The sequence below is a fragment of the Urocampus carinirostris genome, chromosome 7, assembly GCF_059441175.1.
Source record: "Urocampus carinirostris isolate Australia breed hairy pipefish chromosome 7, RoL_Ucar_1.0, whole genome shotgun sequence".
NCBI lineage: Eukaryota > Metazoa > Chordata > Actinopteri > Syngnathiformes > Syngnathidae > Urocampus > Urocampus carinirostris.
Genome location: NC_142355.1, coordinates 19,037,602 through 19,054,439, shown reverse-complemented (window position 1 = coordinate 19,054,439; position 16,838 = coordinate 19,037,602). Strand labels below are relative to the sequence as shown.

The 16,838-nt window shown below is 38.1% G+C and overlaps 1 protein-coding gene across 2 annotated transcripts; it reads left to right on the top strand.

The window, feature by feature from the left end:
* The first annotated feature begins 1,761 nt into the window (after positions 1-1,761).
* LOC148362550 (neuroplastin-like) lies at positions 1,762-16,539 on the top strand. 2 transcript variants are annotated; one of them, XM_088339975.1, is made up of 9 exons: positions 1,762-2,078; positions 6,770-7,117; positions 8,128-8,302; positions 8,375-8,469; positions 9,120-9,253; positions 9,660-9,933; positions 12,294-12,315; positions 15,499-15,575; positions 15,730-16,539. In XM_088339975.1, the coding sequence occupies exons 1-8, from the start codon at positions 2,018-2,020 to the stop codon at positions 15,557-15,559; spliced, it is 1,170 nt and encodes a 389-aa protein (XP_088196101.1). In that variant the 5' UTR covers positions 1,762-2,017; the 3' UTR covers positions 15,560-15,575; positions 15,730-16,539. The 2 variants fall into 2 exon arrangements, with proteins under 2 accessions (XP_088196101.1, XP_088196100.1); XM_088339974.1 differs by lacking the exon at positions 6,770-7,117 and having other exon boundaries at positions 1,770-2,078.
* Positions 16,540-16,838: the final 299 nt, after the last annotated feature.

Here is a 16,838-nt window from a genome sequence, read left to right as displayed (position 1 = left end):
TTTTACCTCGTTTTATCTCACTTTTATATCACTTTTAGGGAATTTAATGGCGAACATATAACCAAAACCACTTCGTCTTGCTGTTGGTGGTATACAAAATCATGCGTGGGCTTGCTCCCTCATATGTTTCAGAATTAATTTCGCCCTATGTTCCGGTCCGGAGCCTTTGCTCTGAAAATGCTGGTCTACAAGTGATCCCAAGAGCCAAAAAGAGATCTGCAGGTTCGAGAGTGTTCTCCATTCGGGCCTCAGTCCTGTGGAATGCTCTTCCCTCTGAGATTCGATCTGCAACCTCAGTGCAACTGTTTAAATCTAGGTTTAGAACAAACTTCTATTCTATAGCATATGAATAACCTATATTTTATGTTGACAATATCTGTGTATTATCTGTTATTCCAACATCCATTGCAGCCTGGTCATCCTGGAAGGGGGATTACCTCATGTGCGGTCCCTTCTCAAGGTTTCTTCCTTTTCCTCATGTTGAGGTTTTTGAGTTTTTCCTTGCCCTCATGTAGGTTTTAGATCAGGGGATGGTGTAATAATAGTCTGTAAGAATAGTCTGTGGTTTGCAATAATCTGTGCAGCCCTTTGAGACCCTTTAGTGATTGAGAGCTACACAAATAAACATGACTTGACTTGATTGACCATGGAAATATTAGAAAAAAACTACTACAGTAATACTAAAATACTACAAAAATCCTGCAGGATTACTACAAAAACACTGCCACATAAATGCTACAGAAATACATATACAGTGATACTACAGAAATACTTCAAAATACTACAACAGTAATACTATAATACAAAAATACAACTACAGAAATACTATAACATCTCATCAGCTGCACCGCTTATCCTCAGTAGGGTTGCGGGGGTGATGGAGCCCATCCCAGCAATCATCGGGCAGTGGGCAGAGGACACCCTGAACTGGTTGCCAGCCAATCGCAGGGCACACAGGGACAGACAACTCGCTCGCTCATTCACACCTAGGGATAATTTGGACCGGCCAATCCATCTGAAATGTATGTCTTTTGAATGTGGGAGGAAACCGGAGTGCCCGGAGGAAACCCACGCAAGCACGGGGAGAACATACAAACTCCGCACAGGAAGTCCGGTAGCTGGATTTGAACCCACACAGCAGGTTCCCAAGACCTTGGACTGTGCCGCACACGCGCTAACCACTGCGTCGCCGTGCTGCCCATACTATAACATAGAAATAGAAAAAATACTATTGCGGAAATTCAACAAAAATACTGCAGAAATAACACTACAGCAATATTACAAAATATGACTACAGAAATACTAAAAAAATAATACAACACTATATATAGATATCAAATTAAGTGTGTAAAACAGGGATCGAATACATCATTTTGCTTTAATTGTGAGTGTTTCAAAGCCAGTTTGATGAAACAAATCTGTTTAAATGCCAATATATAGAAATATATCATGTATACTTCTGATTGTTTATTTATCTATAAATGAAAGAAAAAATGGAATAGGTCTCCAGGATCTATAGGTAACATTTTTAGTCATGTACTTCATACCAGCAAATGACTTTTGGCTCGGGTCTCGTGAGGGGAAACAATATTTTGAAATTTAAAATGTAATACAATAAATTAATCATATTTCCATTATTTTTGAATGGATGCTTACTTTTTTTAGTAGGAAACGAATATTTCTCCCCTTTTACTGAAGATTATTTAAGCTAGTTGACTTACCCTCTACTAATTGATTCCCGCTCCTTTGAGATCTCGCGACATTTAAGATTAGACGCGTAGCTGCAAGGTGTTCCTTTGATGCAGGAGGCAGGAAGGACGCAAGAGGGAGAGGAACCTGACCAAGTCCTCCGTGGCAGTACTCAAGGCGCCCGCTAGTCAAGCCACCCGGCCGGTGGCGCTTCCCCCCTCCTTCCGTGCGGAGGTGCGAGCCTACTTGGTGATTCCATCTACTGCGCGAGTCGCCTTAGTGCTCACGCACCGGCATTTTCCTGCCCCGAACGGGATACCTGGCAGCCATGTCCCTCCCGACTGCGATATTCGCAGTCCTGATGCTGCACTCCGTCTCTGCGCAAAACGGTAAGAAAATGACCTACACTGGTGTATGATTAACTCGGGGCTAATGTGGCAGCTTTTCAGCGGGGGACGTCGCCTTCTCACCAGTCGTTTAATTTGACCTAATCAACACCATGCGTTTGTGGCAAATGGACCCATACCTTCTAATTCTTTCCGTCTGCCACCGAGATATTCAGTACTGCTTGTAATTCCTCAAATGGAGGAAGGAGATCGTGCATGTTTTGCTCGCCTCAAACGAAAAGGCGATAAAACATTAATAAGATACAATCTGTGGAGGCTCAAGTGGGCCACATAACGGCCTGAGTGATGCCCCCCAAAATGTCCTTTAAATGTGTGCAGCTGAATACTGAAACACAAACCAAGGGCAAGTCCCGCTCAGGAGCTTTCAAGGAGAATTTATGTCACATGGAAGTTTACACACGCACACATGATGCTTGGATGTTGTGACTTTCCAAGTGAAGCCCTGTAAATAGCATCATTCCATTTTGCTGCATGCCTCTATTTTTAGAGCAGTGATGGTGCACTGGGATCCACGTCTTTAATGTCCTCTCACTACAATGAATCTGTTAACTCTTTGCTGAGACGCTCTGCGCTTCTCTGCACAAGCACATTGATTTTCCCAGTACAGAAGTACTTGAAGTCTGGATGACCCCCATGATGATAAATCTAGGGCCCCACATCACCAATACCAAATGGATTACGGCAGCTCGAGATTACAGATTCGTATCGCGAATGCCTTTCTGCATGGTAATGAGTAAGAATTGTGCACTTGATGTTGTGTTGGTATGCTGCACAATTTTTTTCTTCTTAAATTGCAAGTGCTGTATTCCATTGGTTTATTAAATAATGCTGTTTACAAGTATGCCATTCTTGTACATTTCCACTCACAGGTTTCCCATTGATCCTTGAAAAATCTTAAAAGGCATTTAATTCATTATTTTAAAAATAAAGTCATAATTGGCTGAAATTCAATTTTCCAAAATCTTTAAAATGTGAAAAAATTAATTCGATTTGTATTTGTTTGAACTAAAAGGATTTATTAAGCGATTGTCTTTTTAATAATTCACGGATTTAGTTAGTGGCAACATCGCGTGACCTCAATAATGGAACTATCAAAGCAGTGATGTAGTTTCAGTCGGGCCTTTCATAGCAGGTGCATGTTTTAGCTCTACCCACAATACACGTAGCAACTTTGGACAGAGATGTTAATTTTGGACTGTGGGAAAGTGTAAATTTAATGAGAAATTGACTGCCTGACAAACGTTTTTTGCCATGGCTAAAAGCTGTGCCAGTTAATGTGAGACACTATCTATTGTGTGCAAAAAAATATTGTTTTTTTTTTATTTAATTTAATTTTCAGTTGGGTTATTTTTGTCTTAAATTTGATTTTCAAATGGCATTTAAAAAGTCAGAAAAAGTCTTTAATTTAACTTGTCTTAAGCTGTAGTAACCCTGACTCAAGAAATACTAATGTAGTTTGCTCACGAAGATGATTTTTAATTGATGTTTTGAACTCTCTCTTTAGAAGTTAACACACCTCAGCAAATGATCAATGGATAAGTACCAATACCAGGTATCTTACTGGGCCAATCATAGCCCTTATTTCAAGACATAAAAACTTTCAATCAGACCTCTTTCTGTGGACAATTTACCTACAGTTACTGGATATTCATAGAATTTAAAAAAAAACCACATCTGAAAATGAAATTATAAGGAAAAATTATACGATGTCGATAAGGAGGACGATATTAGATCGTCAGAGGACTTACACAAGTTTCTAAACTTGAACAATAATTAGATCGTCTCTGGAAATTATTCCAGTCCCTTGCCTGCTCGTATTTTTACCAAACGCTGTAGCAAACGACATCACTTTGCTGGCTAGCATCTCTCGAGCGATTGAATCACTTTATTATTTAATTCAAAAATCATTTAGTAGCTAATGCTAGTGTCACAGCCTAAACTACTGTTTCTATTATTGTGGTCACATTGATAGCCACTAATATTTTTGCATGAATGTCTAATGTTAAATTGTGCAAAATATAGATTAGAAATGGCACTATTTAAATTAAACCTTGTCCAAAAAAGTCAACATATTTCCTGATATTCAGATTTCTTTTGCAAAACAAGAAAAATGGTCAGAAATGTGATAATTACTTCCATCCATCCATTATTTGCACCGCTTATCCTCAGTAGGGTCACGGGGGTGCCAGAGCCCATCCCGGCTGTCCTTGGGCAGTAGGCAGGGGACACCCTGAACTGGTTGCCAGTCAGTCGCAGGGCACATTGGGACAGGCAACTTACTTGCTTATTCACAACTAGGGACAATTTTACCGGCCAATTAACCTGACATGCATGTTTTTGGAATGTGGGAGAAAACTGAAGTGCCCGGAGGAAACCCACGCAAGCACTGGGAGAACATGCAAACTCCACACAGGAAGGCTGGTAACTGGTAATGATCTCACGACCTCAAAACTGTGCCGCGGACGCTCTAACTACTCAACTTTTTTAAGAAAAGTGTGATAAAATCCGGAGTAATTCTCATCTCATCTCATTAGCTGTACCGCTTATCCTCATTAGGGTCGTGGGAGGGCTGGAGCCCATCCCAGCCATCTCCGGGCAGTGGGCAGAGTAATTCTGTTTTTAAAAAAATGTGATATATTTATGCCATTATTGCCAACCATTAATTAGTCATATATGGACGGTTCTTTAAAATTATTGTGGGTTTTTTTGAGTGATGGAGGAGGTAAATTTGCGGTCTGCATAAACAATACCATTGGTTGAAGTTGATGACTTTTGGTGTCTGAGTTTTCCTGGAAACAGTGGTATTTGAACATCCACAATATCTGGAAAAACAAGCAACTTAAACATCATTTTTACATGAAGTTTAGGTACAGTTGATGACATCAAACTCACTATTTATGATATAAACTAAGGTGGTTTTATGTGAACCAAAAAAAAAAAAAAAATCATTATTAACGCACTCACACAATGCTGTGTGTTGACAGCCCGACACGTGACGGGTTTGACACATCTGAAGTGGCAGTGTCATTCTCAGCAGTTCTGTTAACTGCTGAGGAATTGGTTTTGCAACTTCGACTAGGTCAACATTTACAAGGGTATACCAAAAAAATACATATATTCTCCACTCAAAGAAATTTCAAATTGGGCAGGCCCCAGAAAAATACATTTATGGCCGAGACCAAAATGTGAAACCCTTGGTCAAAAAAATGAAGAGGACTAAGTTGCTTAAAAAGGTACAATATTACAATATAACATCAGTAATACCTGCTTGCATATTACAAGTTGCTGATTTGAAATGTATATATATGTTAATACAGGCATTTAAGTGCTTAAAAGAAACCTGTCGGACAACAAAGTGATGCAGAAGTAAAACTGTCGAAAGGTTTGAAATGCATGGTTAACAAGCAAGTTCATTGTACTATTAGTATATTTATTATAAAAAAAAATAAACAGTTTCTCCAAGTACACATTTTAGGGCAATTTAGTCCGGCTAGAAAGCCAGCTTTAATTTGCTTGCTTCACTCCTGACATGAGGTTTTCACAAAGTCCTTCTTTCTTCTAAGGTTTTTTTGGTTTTATTTATGTATTTATTTGTCAAAACATTTTGGTCACTTTCAACATGGATTTTTGTTTTTGTGATCTTTGTTTCACTCATAAAAATGCGTTGTCGGTATATCAAATCCATGTAAAGTGTGCTTTTTCTCCTGGAGATAATTGCAAATTATTAGTTGGACATACAAAAACAAATTAAAAATGGCAAATGGTGAAATAAAATGAGGGAAAGAATATCACCAATAGCCAAGGTTAGTTGCTGCTTTACTGCTTTTTAAACAGCTACAATTCATATAATTTTCCGTCATTTTATTTTGTATTACTTTGTTGCTGTGGATTGCTCCTATAGAAACAGGCACTGGTGGTAAAGGGAGTATGAGAGGGGGTCTATAACCATGCACCCCCACACTCTCCAGAGACCTGATGAAGCAGCTTCTATAAGTCTCTCAATCTTATATATGCTCTTCCTATAGCCGCTCTCCTTGTCCACTTACTGCGTAGACTCCACTTGTTTCACGATCTTTGCATATATCACCAAGATGTTGAAATAATGGCATACTCAGTGATAGCAGTCAGTTCCTGCATAATCATTTTCCAGTATCTTTTCTAAACTCTATTTTTATCACATGGGATGTGTGAAAAATGTAAAATTTCCTCAGAGGGCGATAGTGTGCGGGTTCTGTGAGCCTATGTGACGTCATGTCAATAATTGAACACAAAACCCCAGCATGTTTAAATGCGAGCAGGAGGTCACTGTTTTAAGCTGAGAGTTAGTGATTAGATATAATATTGCACTTACAAAACAGATGCTACAGATATAATTTCTGAAAATATTTTCAATTGACTACATTTGAAATTTCCTAGAATATCACAATAGCATCACACTCTGGTGAGCTGCTTTCAGAACTGGTCCGCAGGATACCCAGAATTGGACCTTTGCCGGAATACTAGCGCATTTAAAACGCTCATTATGTCTTCATAAAATTTTCTTTATCTTACTTATTTCCCCTCACTATGATGCAAATGTCCATGTTTTTAAATCTTTCTTTTTCTCTCATTTATATCCCACAACTATATACTTTTTCCCTTGCATGCTTCCTCTGCAAAACTGACATTGCCAGCGGGCTTTGTGAAATCCCCTCTGTCTGAAACCAAGCTCACGGGAGACACCTTTGAGCTCTTCTGTGACGTAATGGGAAACCCAACTCCCGAAATCCAATGGTGGTACTCTGAGATCAACAGAGCCGATTCCTTCAGGCAATTGTGGGATGGCGCCCGCAAACGGCGAGTGTCCATCAGCACGGTCTACGGCATTAATGCGGTCAGCGTCCTGGGAGTATCTTATCTCACATTGGACGATATCGGGACGTACGAGTGCAGAGCCAGCAACGACCCGAGACGCAACGATCTCCACATAAATCCTGCTACCACCTGGGTCAGAGCTCAGGCTACTATAACCGTGCTGCAGAGTGAGTGGTCAGTGTGGTGGGAAACTCCTCGCGTTTTCCTGAAGGAAACTAAATTTACCAGTTCCTCTGTGAGTCTATCCTCCCTTTAAACACCTGTAGAAGACCTTTAACTCCCTCTATAGATGCCACCATCCTCCGCAGTGCTGAAAATCTGCACCACAATCCATGTGTTGATGTCCTCCTTTGATCAGATAGCTGTTGTCTGTGAATCCTGAGCACTCATAGAGACCTCGCCTTCCCTTTGCTTTGTATCACCTCACATTTTACAGTGATTACAATAATTATTATCATTTTACTTTATATTTTTACCTCTTCATTCATCTTATTTGCACTGAAAGAAGCCGTCCAATTGGGTTATACTAGTATATAATAACAATAATGGCCATTCATTCATTTGAATGTTTTTTTCTTGTATGAAACTCGTACCAATTTTTACCGCTTTTTCAAATTTCAACAACAAAAAATAATCTTGACTCAACGCTAGTATTTAAAATCTACAGCTACTTGATTTTGAAGCAAAATTTAGTCTCTGTGCGTGGACAAACCGCTCCAACAATCACATTAGATTTCCATTTTAGTAAAAGTTTGTCAATTCTGGGTTTAAACAAGCATTGTTTAAAACATGATTTCCCTAATATTCTGGTGGTGGATTTTGTTTCATGCATAAAAATAGAGTGCGCAAAAGGTTGGCATGTATGCTCATATAGAGAATGCACAGCACATTAAGTTGATCATCAGTATCTACATGTACAAACAAGGACATCGGGGTTAGTCTGATTGCAAACACTCAAAATTGGTGTCAGCACATTAAACAACACAATTGATTTTTTTTTCTTTGAAGTAGTTTCATTGCTAAATAATAATTTGAATTGTATTTCATGTAATAAATTCTAAGGTTCTTCATTATTCTGAAGTAATTCTGAAGCCTCTTGATGATCAAAATATTTGCCCATTGTTTAACATGTCAAGTTGCCTCTATAAGTCTTTCTTATTGACATTTTCTCTTTCAGAGCCATCGATTGCTGCCTCTGAACACATTTCCCTTCCCGTGGAAGGCCACAGCCCCCCTTTCACGCTGCAATGTAACCTTAGCAATAGCGACAATGCCTTTCTGGAAAGCTTCTGGATGAAAAATGGGGAGGAGATCCCAGAAACTCGCAATCCAAATAGGAACACAGAGTACAGGTAAGCCCCTTCAGCAAAAAAAGAAAATTCACACATACGCCGCAGCATATGACTTACACTCTTTGTCTGCAGGCTGACTAAACCGAGAGGAGACGACGCTGGTGTGTATATGTGCGTCTTCACCTTTGGGATGTCTCCTGCCGCAAACACCACCATTGAAGTTAAAGGTTTGTGCGGATTTACGAGCTGCAAGCTTTCTGCTTTTCTATTTTCAAGGCCTCGTTGTTTACAGTGCGCCACTAATAAAACTGGCGCTGCGTAGCCTCAAGAACGAACTTTTAATGCAAGGGCTTTTGAATTGCTCCTAGCTAAATTCTGCCCCTTGACACCTCCATCGAACCAGTGGCCAGCTCAGTGGCAGCAGATGGTGTCTTGTTTGTGTGATGTGCAGGGATTATGTGTCAACAGCACAATCTAGTTGCAGCCTTTCTGTAGTCACACTTGACGGCAAAGCAAAATTAGCTAAGCTGCTTCAGTACTGTAATTAGATGCATAGTTGTATAAAAGTATAATTTTGTGATGACATTTAGATTGGATTTTAAACATATATTAGACATTTTAAATCTCTTGTCTCTCACATTTGTAAATGCAGTTTGTTCAAACGTTTCAAGTTAGATTTTGTGTAATCTTTCTCATTTAAAAATCCTGTTTAGACTCATCACCTTTTCCAGAGAGATATCGATTAGGTTACCGGTAATTATGGTTCATGCGAATATTTTATTAAGCAGGATACAAGTACATTTAATGTTTTTATTTTATTTTTCTACATTTAGAGGAACAAATGATATGGTTTTTGAGATATACCTTTTTATTTAAGCTGCTCCTGAGATCACGGGCCACAAGCGCAGTGAAAATAAGAATGAAGGCCAGCGTGCTTTGCTTTACTGCAAGTCAGTGGGCTTCCCTCATCCCTTCTGGACTTGGCGTAAACTTGAAAATGGCATCTACAGGGTAGGATGTTTGTGTCTTTTTTTACTTTCTGCAATTATATTTTTTTCCTCCATTTTTTTCAATACAAGGCTTACTTATGTATTTTTTTGCGTTCTTGATCAGCAACAAACTCAACTTTTGTATCAGTAATAAACTTTACATGTACATATAGTATATTATTTTTTTTTAGAAAAAATATTCCTTACTACTTTATAATTTAGTTCTTGTGGGTTTACTCTTGTTTCCTTTTGTGACATTTTTAACCTGATACCAGTTTAAAGTAAGCAATTTTAAAAATAAAAAAAATAAACGAGCATAGCTATTCTGCTTATGACATGATTGCGTACTGGTATTGGAGATTTTGCAATAATGCTTTACCTTAGCAATATCAGCATATGCAAATCTCATGTTTATTTTCATCTGATAGGAAATCGACAACTCATCTGGACGCTTCTCCATCAGCAGCAAAGACAATTACACTGAGCTTAGCATCACCAATCTGGATATTAATTTGGACCCGGGCGAGTACCAATGCAACGCCACCAATTTGATTGGCAGCAGTGACGAGACGTCTGTTCTGAGAGTACGCAGCCACTTGGCCCCATTATGGCCTCTTTTGGGGGTGCTGGCTGAGGTCATCATCCTAATCGTCATCATCGTCATTTACGAGAAGCGCAAGAAGCCTGAGGATTTACAAGACGGTGAGTCACCAAACAGCTCTATTTGCCATTTTAAATGTAATACCAAATTCTTAAACATGCAAAATGTAAGGAAATAGGATACTGTTTTGAACAAGGTATATTTCATTGCTCTATTCAAATTGTTTTCTAAGATGATGCATTTTGAAAGAAGACATGTCTTGTCTTTGTCATCCTGAGCTGTGACGTAATCTGAGGAACTCCAGCACCCTAGCAACCTTGCCATGTTGTCAAAGAGGTTATAAGGGTTTTAAGCAAATTTGAGTAGTTTTTGTGGTGAAAGCGTAGGTGTTATCCTAGTTGGATGCAGTAATGGTACAACAAAGGGTGACCAGCTAAAAAGGGGTGAACTGATAACGCTCATAGATCCACCATCGGGATATCAACGAAAGATTGCCGCAGTCTCGGTGGAAACACGCGAGGCAAGCCGACCAAAAAACGCACAGTGAGCAGCCAGGCTAACAGGGAACCGACAAAAAAAGCAGACAAAGCTGTGGCTACAAACATAAAGCTGGCCGGGAATAAACAAACCAAAAGTGCCACTTATGCCAGGCTCGCCGGACAAAAAACATGTATTAAGCAGCCAAGCTTTACTGGAACCAACAACGAAAGCGGAAATGGCTACAGCAATAAACTCGAAGCCAGCCGATAATAAGCTAAGCTAACCGGCCAAACGGCACACAGTGGGAAGCCAACAACTTTCAGCCGGGAGCGACAAAACGGGATAGCTCTCGGATGCCCCAATGCTAATAGGGAGCTAGCCGGACAAAATTCTACCAACAGTAACACACGCGGCGAAAAACACAAGCCAAAAGCCACAATCGCCTACAGCAGTTTGCAATCTCTGTTCACTACAATGGCCTCACAGACCATGTTAATAAGATTCGCCATTTTGAAAGTGTTGTTCCTTTAATGACGTCACAGCTCCTCAGCAAATAAGCCAGATGGGTCAACTTTGAGACTAAATTTCTTGAGTACCCCTGCAGTGGAATATTTTACAATACATTTGCATAATTGTGGTAAGGAACGCTACACGTTCTGTCTGAAATTGAAAAAAAAAAGTTCTATTTGGGAATACCTTTTAAACGTATTTATGATCTATTTTAAATGATCGATTTTAAAACCAAACTGAATGTCATGAGCAACCGATGTGCAAGCTTGATTGTCTTTCATATCATCGTTGATGGTGTTGTCTGTGACGGATAAAATGTATGGCGCTGCAGTGCCTCTGCAGCAGAGCAGTTAGCGTGCCGCACAGTGGTGCAGGAAATTGGGAGGCATTCCACCATGCACGCAAGGCCGCACACACTTGTAGAGGCACGCGTGGCCAACGTAGCCTGCACTCTGCAGCAATCACTTTTGAATAGGTGGACTGTCACGTGACAGTGGGCTGTGCCAGCATTCAATAATTTAGGCGGACGAGGTTGCTTGAGGTTGCACCTTGTCAGGACAATTTCATGCATTTTAAATGAACGAGATATCGGATACCGCAGTGTTGTGGAGATGGAAGTTCTCAATGATTAATAGTGTTTCAGGATGTTAAAATCTAAAAATGCCAACATGGGGTTTTAATATCCAATAGAGCCTTTTATTCTTCTGCTGTATATAAATTATGGACTAATGACATTTTGTTGACCTTTTACTTTGAAACTGAGACTTTGATGTTGCCTTATTCTGGCGGCTGTATACGGCATATGAGTGATTTGTTCTTTTCTAACTTGTAGCCACCGAATGTGATCACATTTTTATTAATCTTCATTAGTTGTAATCAAAATACCTTCAAGTTGGTATGAAAATCACATCTTGTTGTATTTGTTATATACAAATCTAGATCAGATAGCTTGGATAAGCCAAAAATCAAGATGTATGCATCAGTTATAAATAATTAGGATGGTCATTGCGTCGCTTTAAATTAGGTCAGTTTCTGCCATTGAATAATTTATCCTTATTATATCTTCCTTTTCCCAATTGCCCAACCTAACGCTGCTTTGGTAAGTGTGAGACTGCATGCTTCAGCCTCATCTTGTCCTATTTGACAAGGGGAAAATTTATACTTGGGTCATATTTGTCTCAATAAGATGCAGTGTCTTGATTGAACCTGTTCACTTATTTCTGGTGTTTTTTCACATGAACTCATTAATTGTTAAATGAGTGTATTACTAATAACAATTACCGGTACCTGTCTGTGCATGGAAATTTTATATGTTGTTACTTTACCTGCATTTCATTTGTCTGTGGGATTTTATTTTATTTTTTTTGATGCACTGGACTTTGCAACCTTATTTTACTCGCATTTCATTACACTTTTTGATTGCAATTCTCATTTCTGGTCTTTGTTTATCTGTATTCCATCACTGCTTCAGATGATGACCCCGCAGGACCAGTGTAAGTATAAACATTTTACTTTCCAATGTCATGGGTGGTGTTCTGTTCTAGGTTTTATGCTGTTGATTTTAACACTGATGACATGGATTAGCTGCACACTTTTTAGTTGAGAGCTGATCACTCACATTTTTTCTCCTATTTTCTTTAAATGTTTTGAGTACGTGATCAATTAGATTTAAAGAAAGCTGTCGTATCAAAATGTATTCTAAACGCGTTATTGATGTATGAACGTAGAAAATTGACTGTGCAGAAAATGCAAAGATTAATTCCTAACCCTATTGTTTGATTCAATGGTTTTGCTATGTAGGAGTATCTTATGTGATAGAACACTATCATTTTAGAGCCTGATATTGATAGTGGTTAAGAAGGCTGACAACCGATATCTAGGATTATTTTAGGTTGCAGTAAAGTAGATACACTGGCATCTAATTTTTTATTCATAAATTACCAAAATATACATCTTTAAGTTTTGAGATGGTGGCAGCACAGCGGCGCAGTGGTGAGGTCATGTGATCAAACCTTCCTGTGTGGAGTTTGCATGTTCTCCCCGAGCTTGCTTGGGTTTCCTCCGAGCACTTCGGTTTCCTCCCACTTTCCAAAAACATGCACGTCAGGTTGATTGGCCGGTCCAAATTTTCCCTAGGTGTGAATGAGCGAGTGAGTTGTCTGTCTCTGTGTGCCCTACGATTGGCTGGCAACCAGTCCAGGGTGTCCCCTGCCCACTGCCCGAAGATAGCTGGGATGGGTTCCAGCACCCCTGCGACCCTACTGAGGATAAGCTGTGCAGATAATGGATGGATGGAAGTTTTGAAATGGAGGACATCTTTAATGAAAAAAAAAGACCAAAAGGTACAAAAGAGCAAAATTGTATCACTTCTGACTGACGTGGTTCTTGTACAGACACACAAATTTAAATGGATTGCTTATCAGGCATCAGATTAACAAAAAATGTCAGATGCCATATCATATCATCATATAATATGCTGAATATCAACACCAATACAATGATAAGTCTCTTAAAAATTAACCACTTTGCCACCAAGCTATCATACAACAAAAGTTGCCTAGAGGAAAAATGAAGGACACTCGCAGCTGCCTGAATATTGATTTTTTAAAAAGTGAGCTTGACCTGTCATCAATGTTGTTTTATTGTAAAATGAGTGATAAATGAGTAAAACATCCTAGGTAAAAGGATATAAACTTCGAATGTACCTGCTATTTAAGAAAGGGCTATGTGCCATGACATTGGATATTGCAATAGGGGAACGTTCGCTCTAAGCTTCCATGGGTCCGAGCACTCACTCAAAGTGAGCAACATCAGTCCCAAGTGTGGCAACCAATCATGTCCAAAAGCTGAGATCAAATCATTTTAAATTCTGCTGTATTTACTGCAACACTAGTTGTTTTTTTTTCTGATTTGAATGAATTGGCTAGTGTAAAATTGGAAAGGGTGCGCGGCCCACAACAATGATTACATGACATTTCCGTTTTTGAAAAGGTATCTTTGATTACGTAATAGGAACATTTTTTTGGGACTTATTTAGTTGGTTGCACAACACATAAATGCATTTAATCACACTTCTTTATTGGAAGTACATTGATGGCAAAAAGATTAACTGTTGTATTAAAAAAATTTGTAAATTTTTTGAATGTATTACAAGAGCAATCAAAGAAAGCCCAAAAAGCGTGTCATTTTTCCTGCTTGTTCATTTTTTTTTTTACCCTTTATTCTTGAATTATTTCTTTCTTTTCCAACCTTTTTTTTCCCGAGCTTTTTACTTCTTTTGCCATTGCCTTTTTCTTTTGTTCTTTCATTTCTTTTTTTCATTTGTTACTTCTTTTTCTCTTTTTCCTACCTTTTTTTTACTTCTTGTTCCCCCTGCTTTGTTTTTTCCTTTGCTTTTTTCATTTTTCTTTTTTTTTTTTAGTCTAGTTTTCTCTATTTGCTTTAATTTCCCTCATTTTAAGTGATTTTTTTTGTGCATTATTGGTAATTTATGGATAAAAGCAACAAAAACAATCGAAAAGTGGTTTGGGTGCCAAAAAAGCCAGCACTTTTTACTGAGCAGAGCTTCTTTAAATAAAAGACAAACTTGCACAGCAACAATGACGTAGCCACGAGTGTAAGAAAGGTGTGTCCGTCCGTTGTCTAGCCGTGCAGCTGATAATTAAAGTAAACTACACTTGTCTATTTATATTTTAAAGCCTTAGTTAAAAAAAATAATACGATAATAATGTTTGTTTTAAAAAGCAATCTCCACCATCAAATTCTGGAATTTATGTAGAAAAAGGAACAAGTTTGTGAAATCTTATTCCAGGAAGCTATTTTACCTGTCATACTTCAACAATAACCACCCTTTTTAGAGAATATGCATGATCTTTGTCATCTCACACAGCCTGTTCAAGATTAGTTATACTGTTTCTAGACTCCTATAACTTCCTAACTGCAGTATTTCTGAAACCGTAAATTGATGTACCCTAGGCGGAATTTTTTTCTTCAGCCAAGTACCCCTCAATCGGCACTTCAGATGATTTTCCTTACTTTTTTATTCATAATTTATCAATAGTCTTGTTTTCTGGTAATTTTACATAAGGTTATAAAATGTTTATCTGATATTGCTTCGTCAATCCAGTTTAGTATATGTTGTATTATTTTGCGATATTCTTTTACTGATTTTGCATTTTCTTTATCATATATTACTGCAGTTTTAATTTCTATTAATGTAAAACCCTCATTAAAGATCTTTAAATGGTGTTATATTAACTTTTGTGTTAAAACGCTTATTTGTTGATTATATTTTATTATATATATATAAATTTAGTTTTTTTTTTTTTTTGAAAAGAGGAAAAATAATTTTAGTAGAAAAACGTAGAAATTATAACTAATAATTGAAGCTAAACTAAACCTTAAAATGAGAAAAATCTTTTGCCAGTGGGACAATATTTTTTTTGTCCCAGAAGGGACTTTACTTTTAAAGATGTTAAAATCTAAAGGATCCCTGATTACCTCAATTTGAGAACCACTGCTTTACAGGATATTGGCCAAATTTAATTCAGATCAACAGACCATGTTGTCTAAAATCTTATTGAACATCACTGAAGGACTGTCTTTATAAACTATCTTGTTCTTTAAATAAAAAAGAAAAAGACTGATGAGATTGTGTTGTTTACACCTTGCTAAAGGAAAACCAATTCGACTAACAACCACAAAGACAAGAACCTGCGCCAGAGGAATACAAACTGAGGCGCCAGTCTGCTCAGTGAGTATTCAATTATTATAATAACCAAACCATCCCCGCCCGGTGATAAATATGTATTACAAGCCCTAAAGAAGAAATTACGTGAAGTTTATACTGAACATGACACTCTGCAGACTGTTCTCGTCAAATGTGCTTTCTTCCATTTCATCTGCAGGTTACATTACACATGTATTGACCACATGAAGGTAACCGATGGAATCAACACCAATCGTCAATAGGATTGATCTGCCATTGAAAGTGTGGCTGAATGAGGCATGCCTTATGAGTTCATTGTGTGAAGTGCGAGATGCTCTTTTTTTCCATTCATATCATTACAGGATTGTTACTGCATGCAAACAGTGACGTGTGTGGTTTAGTTTTTCTCCTATCCCCATTATATTCGATACTTTTACACTTTTACCAATTCAAATAATTGCATGCAAGATGCGGACCCTCTACTCGAAACAGGAATTTGTTCTGTAATTTTTTTCCCACCCTCTCCGAGTGGCAGTGTTGAAAATGGCAGTTTTGTACGGTTTTATCATACAGCAGCTAAATCATCATAATAAAATTCCATTTTAAGGGCTTTGCAATGTCCCTCTAAAGATGCCATTTGTGTCAATGTACAAATCCTTCGCTATGTACTTACTGATATAAATAAGTATTATGCACTTAAATGTTGACAATAATGAGAAGGTGTATAAACATACTTTATAGAATCGAACAATCATTCGATCATTCTTCATGACGGTGTGTATTGTACAGCATGGCTTTCTCCTATGCAACTTATATCCATATGAATATATTGACATTGCAACTTCTGTTTTATTTTCTGTGATAAAGCTTTAAATAGTAGAATCACCTGTAGAGCATAGACGTTGTTTTAGTACACCGCTGCATGGATTCTGTACAGCAAGCGGGATTGGATAGTCTGCTACACAAAGCCTCGAATCATTTCTAAGAATAAACATTTTGAAAAACTTGATGAGTCGTCTGTCATTTGCGTTTTGAGTTTTTGCGGGGTGGAATTGCTTCAGTCAGGAAAACGGCATAGCAGGAAGAGAATTGGTGTTACAGCGCACTCTAGTGGCTGAAATCTGAACCAGGGGAGTTAAATATTGCTTGCTGCTTTGTCGAGAAGAAATAATTAAAAAAATGTGGCCTGCTTGATGTAATAGAATTAATAAAATTGTGTATTGAATGAAATTCAGACGAAATTACTTATCTCAATTGTTCTCAAATATATGGTTTATTTCTGTGAGTAGTCTGTTGTGAACCCCCCAC

Excerpts from the sequence above, each read along its gene's own strand:
- LOC148362550 (XM_088339975.1), top strand. The coding sequence starts at position 2,018 with ATGTCCCTCCCGACTGCGATATTCGCAGTCCTGATGCTGCACTCCGTC. Across the intron at positions 2,079-6,769 it reads CTCCGTCTCTGCGCAAAACG|CGGGCTTTGTGAAATCCCCT; the intron begins GTAAGAAAATGA and ends TGACATTGCCAG. Across the intron at positions 7,118-8,127 it reads TACTATAACCGTGCTGCAGA|AGCCATCGATTGCTGCCTCT; the intron begins GTGAGTGGTCAG and ends TTTCTCTTTCAG.